This window comes from Scatophagus argus, chromosome 1 (assembly GCF_020382885.2).
Source record: "Scatophagus argus isolate fScaArg1 chromosome 1, fScaArg1.pri, whole genome shotgun sequence".
In the NCBI taxonomy this organism is placed as follows: domain Eukaryota; kingdom Metazoa; phylum Chordata; class Actinopteri; family Scatophagidae; genus Scatophagus; species Scatophagus argus.
Window position 1 is genome coordinate 10,007,520 of NC_058493.1, and position 10,962 is coordinate 10,018,481.

Sequence of the window (10,962 nt, forward strand, 5' to 3'; positions counted from 1 at the left end):
ATCTTTTTCTATTTTAAGCCAACTTGATCATTAACTGCCCAGTTTGCAAAACCTCAGGGTTAAGACACACGTCCACAGAGGCAGAGGTAAATGACTCACTCCCAGACATTGATTCCAAGCCTGTTTATTTTGGACATTTAGTAAACCCAGTTTAAACCTTTGTTTTGGATTCTTGTCCTGTGTCATTGTCCTTAGACCTTTTTTGTCTGTAGACCAAAAAAGGAAAGTTAACAGGTAGCTTATAGTGAATCACAAAATGGCTGATGAGTCAGCTTTGTGTTATTACCATGGTGGGAAAACACACTTCATACCAGCCCTAACCCTTATCTCAGTTTTGGGTGGTGGGACCCTTACCCCATGAGCATGTATATCTGCCACAAAGCATTTGTAACACTGGCTTAACCCTAAAGATCAGTTTGGTTAAGTTTAGGCTCTTAAATGGTTAGGTTTCAGAAAACAAAAGTACCGTGTTTCACACAAGATGCAAACTGTAGTCCCTTGGTGAAGGTCGTGTGTGACCCAACAGTCAACCCCGATTTCCATCACTCTTAGGACTTCCTCGCTTTGTAAACTGCATCTTGTAGAGCTGTTGCTCTGATCGTAACCCTAACCCATACTGATCTGGATGTTTTTGCATGGTAAGTACATTAAAGCCCAGTAAAATGCATCTGAACAAGACGACGAGAGATATACCAAAAAGGCGACTTTTGACACCCTATGAATGAGACCAGGCTCAGATGCATGACTGCACTGTACTCTGTACAGCTTTGTCCAGACAGCAATGCGTGTGTGTGTGTGTGTGTGTGTGTGTGTGTGTGTGTGTTTAACAGCATGAAAGGGCACTCTATCTCCATCTTTCCTGAAAAAAACAAAAAACAAAAAGGCCCTCTGTGCTCCATCAATTTTAGGTCATAACATGCCCTTTAGGTGGACCTCAACTCCTCCTTCCCTCCAACCTCTGTTCCCTCATGCTGGTATGACTGATAATGATGAAGTAAAGGAAATGTAGCATTAAGATTTCTGTTAACAAAATTCACAATCTAACTGCATTGTCTTAAAAAGATGATTTAGAACTGCTTTTGTGACAAAGTGGTTGACATCCTTTCTTCACTCACCACTTATCCCAGTTATCTCATCACATTACATCACATTTTTCATACTGTTTAATTTGCCTTTGCTTTAGTAACATTGTAACACACTTTCCTGGTTTTGTTTGTGTTAGCATTATGTTACAGTTTATATCAAAGCATAGGTGTAAGTTAAAACACACAGCATGAGTTTAAGTTACTTTTATTTCGTTGCAGGTTTCAGTATTGTTCAGTTGTTTGTTTCTTTGTTCATACTTACCATTGTTCTTTTGTGCAGACCCACTTTGCAGGAGAACTGTTTGAAAGGAAAACCCTCCCTTTGTAGACCAAAAACAGAGCAAAAGGGAGAGTTATTATTGGATCTACATTCATCAGGTTTGCATAAAGACAAATCCAAAGTCATGCGTTGCTTGACCCCTGTTAAGAGACAGTTGGCATTTAGGGCAGTTCTGCATTTTTTGCTCTTACCAGAATGAGGTGATGAGGGCATGCAGTTCAGTGTTTCCCACCCATGTTTTACAGGTGGACAGAATTGAATTTTAAAAGGAAAAGCATCTGTTCAGTCTTGATTTGTGGTGAATCAATGACTGTATATTTTGTAGCTGACAACCAGTCCTGTTTACCTGACGTCTTTGCTGTCACCACTTGTGACCAGAGATTTCCATGTGTATAGCAATTACAGTGTTTATTGGTAGCTGCTGGTGGGTCCTCTGGGTATCTATATCGCTGTATAATTTCATCCCCCTCTCCACGGAGTAATTCTATCACTTTCACAACACAGAGAAAGGCAGATAGTGAGGAAGAGGACATCCACAGATAAATCCATTTAAAGTGTATTTTGAATCTAATCTGTGATGGTCATCTGCTCACTGGATGTCAGGGAAAAAATTGTGTTTACCCTCATTTAAGTTTAAAAATTATTTCCACTCTTGCAAGTATTATTAGTCACCCTAACGCATCCTCTCAGCTTTCTTGTGCACTGGTACAGCTTTTTAAATAGCTCACTCAAAGGAAAAATAAGTCTTATATTGCCCCCAGTGGACAGTCAGAGTGGCCAGTGGGCAACTTTAGAGAAGCAATACTACCACCTGAAGGCAAATAATGTGCCTCCTATTTATAATTTCCCATTTTAACAGTGTTTAAGTGTGGCTGCATTACAATTTGCTGTGTCTAATGTATTGGAAACTATTTAAAATCACATTTTAATGATTGAGTACAATGTCTTGATTAAATGAAGCAAATATAACAAAATACTCAAACAAGAAACAAAAACACTCTGTACAAAGTAACTTACTTGCTAGCTGCAGGAGAATAATATGACAAACATTTTGCAATCTGGGAAGATTACATTTTAGCAGCTCATCTCCAAGTTTTATTTTTAATGCGCTAAACTCCTTTCAGCCTAAGGTGGTGACTGTCAAATGGATAAAATGAATGTGCAGTACCCTCATACATCAATACCATTTCTTTGAGTAAAAAAATAAAAGAAGACTTTGTTGACAGAAATATGGAAGAGAAGATGTGGGCATTGTTGTTGCACTAGCCTCTCCAAACACAGTCCAAACAACAGGAGAAATATAAGAAAATCATATTTCCTGTTGTTATCCATCCATTTTCTATACCGCTTATCCATCAGGGTCGCGGGGGGACTGGAGCCTATCCCAGCTGACTACAGGCGAGAGGCGGGGTACACCCTGGACTGGACGGCAGTCAATCCCAGGGCTTCATGTTGTTATTTATTTATTTTTTTACAAATAATCTTCACTGGATATAGGACCAGAAGTAAAATATTGATGGTGGTATGGTTTAAAGATATCAGACAGAAACTCAGCATGGTGCGAGGAGTGAGTGAAACATGATTCACTGTCAACAGTCCTTGAGGTGCCTTTGAGAAAGTTTTATAACTCTCTGCCTACTCCAGAAGAGCTTCTTAGCCCCCACAGGTCTCCAGCCACTCAAAACAGTGTAGTGGATATTTTATATCTGTTGCTCTGTGTGGGTATGTGTAGCGATTACCTTGATTTCCATAGCCCTCAATCAGCATCATGGGGGGAGAACGAGGGGACAGGGGAGAAAGAGGGACACAAAGAAAGACAGACAAAAAGACAAGCAGGAAGGGACTACCATAAATGCAGACTATGATCTCTGAAGGATGAATTAAGGTTATCTGTATATGTTGGATGTTGGAGCTAAAACCATCAGTGCCTCTCTGTGGACAAATAGCCACACAGCAGGAAAAATACCATCATACACTGCATTTGAGATAACAATTTATGAAAGAATACATGCTAAATTGACATTTAGGACAAAACATTCACTTGTCTAAACAACAGGCAATTACAGCTCATGGGTCACATATTCCACTCGTTTGTCTTTTTTCTTGCATAGCACATTACACGGAACCATTACCACTGATACTGTGACAGCGACATCAGGACAACAGAAGCTCAAAGGACATCAAAGAGTCAGTTTCAAGTAAGTTTACATTTTCTGTTCACTTCAAATCCAACTGAAGACAAAACACTGTTTCTTACTGTAATACTGATAGTTTTCCTTTCAGTGGTACAACATCTTCTTTCACAGTGCAATTATTAATAAACTACATAGAAATATGAATAAACTTTTGCTGAGGTCATTTAAGTAGCAATGTTAAGGTCACAATATTACATCTCTTCTTTGGTGTACCTTTAAAATTAAATAGAAGAAAAATTAAAGTAGCATTTTCTTCCTCACCAAAATATAATTCTAATATTGCCTTGATAAATGAATCAAATAAGATAATACTAACTAGTTAGAAATTCATCACAGCTTCAGTTACTGTACATTAACGTTTGTGTTGTTTGAAGAGAAAGAAAATATCTTTTTGTTTTCTTTTGTAAAAATGGCTAGAACTGCAGGTCTAAACAAATAATATATTAGCAGCTCCCACTAAAGCCACTGCAGTAACACACATTAAAAACTACTGTCTCCAAAAACAGAAAACAAAAATAGAATACGAAATTATATAAAACCCTGCAACTAATCAGCATGCCCTTTACAGGAAGGCGAAAACAAGCTTCCCGCAGGTATTCAGAGCGATTTGTTTGTCAAATGATGAAATTGCTTGAAATCACTGCTTCCAAATCAGTGATTTGTCCAAAATGTAAAAACTGAAGATGTTAAACTATGCAAGTGTCATTTCTGGTACATTGTACAACTTAATATAGTACTTAATACTGTGGGAAATGATTAAAACTTCCTAGTCCTGTTGCTTGAACTTTGGCATAACTGTTACATGATTCCTTTGACATCCCTGTCTTGAAGAGGCTACATCTGGTTAGCGTTATATTGTGGGCTGGAGTACTGATCCTCCATGGCTCCGGCAGCTGCCCCCATGGCGGCCTGCTGGGCTGCTGCCTGGACGTGAGGGCTCTTCCAGGCTCCTGTGGCCCATTCCTCCTGAGCTTTGGACACGCTGCCCCCACTGCCACGGTAGAAATTATGGATCTGCAGACAAAGTAGCAAAACAGGTTACTTGCAATAAGTCTTGATGTGTAGAGAGTAAGTGGCTTTAGCTTCTTTAGTTAATGTTATCACACGGAGTTTTAGACTCCGAATGAAATCACTATCAAATCTGGTACTGACTAAGGCCTGTAACAATACTTTCTCCCCCAGTAAAGTAAATAATCTGTGACTTCTGGCTAAAGACAGCGTGCAAGTTTCAGACAAGGACTGAAAATTGGTTCAAATACTTTGGCCTGTCTTCATTCCCCTTTGTAGAAAAAAAATGTTAAATTCTTACCCTGGTGAGCGCAATGAAGGACAGTGAGGCCACTGCAGTGAACATGATGGTAGGGACCAACATGATCAGAGCAATCAAAATATTATAGCTGAAGAAGGAGATGGTAGCCAACCAACCACTGAAAAAAATACAGATGGCTATTAACACAATTGAACTGATTCGCTTTAGAAAAGTAACAAAACATGAATCATAATCGTCTGCCACTGGATTGTCTGGTGCTCCTCACCATGACACTATCTCTTAACATGTGGATATTAAATGCCAGTAATTTTGTGGACTTTAAGTACTGTGATGTAAAGTTGAAAAGTTTTATAGCTCATACATGAGGATATCCAATTGCACATGGTATTTATAAACTTTATGGAGACTGTTATAATATTCATTTCTGATCATCAGCCTGAGTCAGGTGACATTTTGAGGATCTCTTTAACAGCCTCTCAAAATCTAATAACAGAACTATCATTAAAGTTATATGAGGGCAATTTCTAATGTTCCATCACTGTCACGTTAATGAAAGCAGTGAATAAGGTCTTAAAAAATACTACCTGGCTGGACTTATTGCTTGAGCTCATATTGATTCCTTCAAAAGTAATTTTTGTGGACTTATTAAAACAACTTCTGATTCTTAATGTTAGCTTTTGTTGCAATAAATATCAGTGAACTTTCTGGCTATGATTAGGAGTCTATGTACCTTAGTGTAATGGCAATAGAGAATTTATTTTATTATATTATTGCCAGAATTATATTACAAAGTATTATAAAATAACACTCCTATTATTTTATTATAATAATCTATTTTTCTTTCATACATTTTGGTTTTGTTTGTTTTTTTCAAAATGAATAAACACAAGGAGATGTGGGAAAATAGAATAAAGAATTACCCTTGACATAATACACAAACGTTTTTTTTTATGTGTTTTTTAAAGGCTCAACACAAAAAGAAATTCTTTGAGTGAAATTTTGACAAATGCCAAAAACAGACTCTGTATCTTATTCTTGCAATATTATGAATATTGTGACCAAAATGTAAGTCATTAAAAAGACAATTTGAGATAAATATTTTCCATGCATTTTCAATGTCTGACTCTTACCACACTCCCCATCCAGGGATGCCTATGCTTTGGATGATGCTAATGCCAACTTGGGCCATGAACACAAAAAAGAACAGCATGAAGTTGAAGGAGCTGTCACTCCTAGGGAAGAACAAAAAGATGAAGAAATATTTACACATGCATACGAAATGTATCACTGCTATACATTTAATCTTTTATTTCCATGTTATATGTTGTGTGATGGTTTCATCATATCTACATAATTAATAGAGTAATTTACACACAACACAACAATTAGGAATCCAGAGAGTGACATTTTCTAGGCTTATTCACAGCCGGTCATAATGAAACTATTCAATGACCTTGATGAACTTCTGAAACAGTGATATCACTTATTGAAGTGAATACAACAGCCAAGATGCCCTAGACTCCATCTCCTCTTTCACCGTGTGCCAGTTCTACACACCTCTCCATGTTATTCCTTTCTTCTCCAAGGATGTGTTATGTGTTCTTCATGAAAGTAGAGGGCAAGGACACGCATTTTGAATCAGGGCATCATTTACTATACTAGACAAGATATCGGCTGTCCCTGACTCAACAAAGTGGTTGAGGAGGAAGAAGCATAACTAAGCCTAGAAGATAAAGGCATGGTGATGCAAATTTCCCCACTATGGGACTAATAAAGGATTATCTTGTCTTTTTTTATCTTACGAAGATATTTCTTTTGGCAGCCCTTTTGACTGGGCCGATCTGGTGGGGTTGGTTGGATCGTTTCTCTCTGCTGCCTCTTCAACACTTTGATTGAATGAAGGAAAAATTAGCTTCAAGCCACCGTCCATCCACACCATCCACTAGGTGAGTATAAATTATGTATACTATACTGTATGTATACAGCAACTATGGACAACAAAACAGTGCTATGGCACAGAATTTAGAAATGACTTAGAAAAAGAGAAAAAGTTTAAGGAGCCAAAACACAAACTTAAATCCATAACCCATAATCCCATAATTTATGGCCTACCACAAATGCATGCCATTGTCTTTCTCTGCAGAAACCCTGCCCTCAGCCTGTTTTTTTTTCTGATTTTCTTGTTGTTTTTTTCTTTGTTTGGATTGTTTCTGGGCATTAACAATCATGTAGAAAGAAAGTTGATTGTTGAGTGTCATTCGCAGGATTTCAAATATGCTTTCTTTGGGTTGGTGGCTATGAGACGACCTGAGAATGAGACTCTTTGTCTCATGACTCTTTGACTCTGTCTTTTTCCAGAATCGCTCTCTAGTCTGCTTGCAAACAATCTATTATACTGTCGATGATACACGCTTATTGTATCTTCATCCTTAATTCCCTAAATTGCACTATAATCTCACAATTACATGCAATTTATGACGTTATTTCTGTGTAGCTTTATACATTCATCAACTACAACAGTTGTACCAGCAATATGCAGCTCCACAAAACACAACTGTATAATAAATTACTGCTGGAGTGCTGACAAAATAAAAAGTGTAGTTTGAATGCCTTTCTATGTGACTTACTTGAAAGCCTTGTAGATGGGCCTGAACCAACAGACGTAAGAACAGGGAGTGAACATGATTAGCCAGATAATTGCCAGTCCAAAGTTGGTCACACCTCCTCCACCAAACATCCATGCAAAGCAGCCAATGAGATTCACCGCAAGAGTAGCACTATTCACTACCAGACCAAAACAGATGCACTGTATTTCAGATATAGATGCAAAAAGAAATATCTGTTGGTTACATGTATATAGACATGCACATGCAGATGTGAAAGAAACCGCATTAACACAACATGAAATATTTAGCTGCAATGCTTGACTCACACAATGGCTTGTGTTCCCTGAATAACGTTTTCTGTGTCCTTTTTTATCAATTCTCAGCAATGTTACAAGGCTACAGTACTCCTTGATTAAGTTGCACTTAGTTCAGATTGGATTTCTGAGCATTAGTCCCATCTTTCTTCTCTAAACCTGTATTGAAGGCCAATCAGCTTCAAATGTTGGTCTATAGAGAAAACACAGAGTGCTTTTCAAGTGAAATATGAGGCCAAACACAGCTGCTGCGTGACAGCTACATTAAGAAGCGTGGAGAAAAATACGGTTGACTTCAAATGATTTTCATACATTAAATTAAAAAAAAACAAAATAATATAAAAATGTACAATCTTTATAGCACTACACTAGAAAAAGCAATATGCATGCAATACCTGCATATTGTGTAGGATATGGCAAAGACAAATTCAAATGCAACAAAGACCGATACAGAAAATTGCTATAGAGAGAAAGAAATAACAGCAAAACCAAAGCAGACTGGGACTTTGAATACCTGCTTATGGTTATCGTTTAATAGAAAAGATGATGCCTGTAGAAAAGAAGATTGTTTTAGTGGCGATGATAGCTTAGAAACATATTTTTTACTGTGCATGAATGATTATTTCAAATGGAAAGCATCTTTTTGTTGCAAACACAATGGATATCAGGCTGTAGATTGCAGGAGGTATATTAGAGGAGTGGATTAACACACCAGCTTCATCTTTTTGTTTTGTTGTTTTCATGTTACTGTACTGTTAATTGGCTCACTGCCCTGTACATCACTGTTTGGGCAGAACCATTGCACCTATGTAAAATGCTGCGTGCCTTCATGGATGGGCAGAGAGCTTTCAGACTAGAGCAATATCACAAGCATCATTGTACTGCTTGTTTATAGTGTAATAAACTTTGATGAAAGTGCTTCTGGCAAAAATTGTGTAACACAATTTCAGTGTTAACTGCTCTGCTCAAACCAAGGCCATCTGGTCAGTGTTATGACTCATTAGCAAATAAACCAGTCAGGCTAACAGTCAATAAAAAAGCTTTTGGTCCAAATAGAGCCTAGTAAACTACTGTCCTTCTGTTACATAGTTCTCATCATGAGTTAACAACAGAGGTGAAGACTGTTTATGGGACCTCCAGGAAACTTCTGTTATTATGTTGGGGGATGCGTGTAGCTTCTGCAGACAAAAGTTAGTTTAAAGTTTCATGGGTGAAATTGAAGCTTATATTGTATCCTAGTGCAAGGGTAAAGTCACATTCCATTCTTGTAACAATGCAACTTCACTTTCAGCCACTCACACATCCACAGGTGGTACATTTTCTTGCACATGCTGCGGTGCTGTTCAGGGATCTCTTCGAAGTCCTGGTAGAAGCACGGTTTGAGCGGGATGAATCCCGGCAGCGGGGGGAAGTTGGGCTCTGAGACAAATAATTTCATGACAATTAGCTTGCATGTAGGGTTGAGCCTTTAAATTTTAAAAAGTATTTTATTAACCGTTAATGAAAATGAAGTTTGTAGATTTGCTAACTGTATGAAAGAAATCACAGAAGCGGAACATGAACTCAGTTCAGCAGCTTAAAGTCAGTAATGCCAGTTGCAACGTGAATGTAATGTGGACAAGTTGTGCAGTGAACGCATGCACATAATGACAGCAGGTTGTAGACAGGTATGCATGTAGGTATACTGTGATGGATAAACAGGTGTGGAAATAAATAATATGGTGAGATATGAACATTACTGACCTGCCATGTGGTTGAAGTGTAGGCTTTGCTGTTCAGATTTCCTCCTTCTTCAGTGTCTTGTGCTGGTCCAATAAAAAGAAACTGGAGGTCAGGACTTATTTGTCGGTGCTGACTTACTTTTATAACCTCCGCGATTATTTGCAATTATTTTCAAATGGATGCCATAGGTGTCGGAGCAGATCTTATTGGGCTGTTATCAGAACGACTTCCTTTAGGCAGCAGTAGGAAAAAGGAGTTTAAGAGAGGGTGCTATAAGCTAAGCGTCGTCACGTTCTGCTGGGGGATTTAATGTGTGAGCCGTCCAGGCATCAGTGTTGCAGATAAGATTTTAACGACTGAATCCTTCCGGTTTCAGTGAAGTCACCACGAAATGCTCACACACACAGAGAGAGGGAGAAAGAGAGAGAGACACACAGAAATGCAATCACATGTGAGCTAAACTACAGGTGATACGTGGCAGCTTTATTCACTGTACATGTGCGAAGGCAGTTGGATATTTTCACAGAGAGCTGGCCAGCGTATACGGGAATTACGGACTCCCCAGGAAACGTAATCTCCTTACCTCCTCCAGAGAGCAGCCGGGCCTCTGTTTCAAGTGCACAGTCTCCAGTGGGAGCTTCAGTCGTGTGTTGAATAGATCACCACTGCCAAACAGACGATATATGCAAACAAACTATTATGCTATTATAATACTTTCTTGTGTCCAGTGTGACAAGAGCGATAAATCCCAACTATCCCGATTCTTGACCAATCAGCGTGCTTGAGTCCGCTGTCACTTTGATTCAGACCAATAGGCAGATCACCCTAATCCTTGACGTGGTATTATTGACCCAATCGCTGTTTAGCTCTCTGTCCATGGTGCTGAACCTGTCCCACCAACCGAAGTAAAGAGTGTGGTGTTGAACTGAAAACTACCAGCATTTTCTATAGTAACAATAGTAACATTTCTTCATATCTGATAAACACTGTATCTGTGGCGTATATGAAATGTGTACTGGTGTTCAAATCAATAGCCAAGTCAATGGCCCACAACTTGACGATGAGTCTTGATTTTGTTCATCACCTGAATGCTCATTTGACTCCAGCTCTTCAGCTCTCCGGCTCTCCAGCAGGGGTTGCTGTTTCACTGCAGTGAGAGGTTCTGGGAGGTCTTCCTAGTGAGCGGGAATCTTTTTGCAACACACTTGTCAACATACCTTTGCCGGGCAAATCAAAAAGGGCATTGTGGTATAATTTCTAAGTACGTTGTGATGAGCTAAATTTGTAGTATGCAATGCCATATTATAGTATGAAGTAGTCATGTTATGTTCTGATTTTGATTGAAAGAAAACCAAGATACAGCTGTATTAAAAAGGTACAACTGTTTAAGGGCCTGTAAGCTATGGAGGGTAAAAACTGCGTAGTTGTGAACTGTTTATGATAGTGAAACACTGTCTATGGTAGTGAAACACTGTGTATGTAACCTCATT

At 38.6% G+C, this 10,962-nt stretch overlaps 1 protein-coding gene across 1 annotated transcript; it reads right to left on the minus strand.

Moving 5' to 3' along the window:
• Positions 1 to 3,352: 3,352 nt before the first annotated feature.
• scamp5b (secretory carrier membrane protein 5b) lies at positions 3,353 to 10,340 on the minus strand. The gene is made up of 7 exons (XM_046376003.1): positions 10,056 to 10,340; positions 9,494 to 9,555; positions 9,050 to 9,169; positions 7,458 to 7,614; positions 5,961 to 6,062; positions 4,870 to 4,987; positions 3,353 to 4,574 (listed from the first exon to the last, which is right to left on the minus strand). The coding sequence occupies exons 2-7, from the start codon at positions 9,498 to 9,500 to the stop codon at positions 4,395 to 4,397; spliced, it is 684 nt and encodes a 227-aa protein (XP_046231959.1). The 5' UTR covers positions 9,501 to 9,555; positions 10,056 to 10,340; the 3' UTR covers positions 3,353 to 4,394.
• Positions 10,341 to 10,962: the final 622 nt, after the last annotated feature.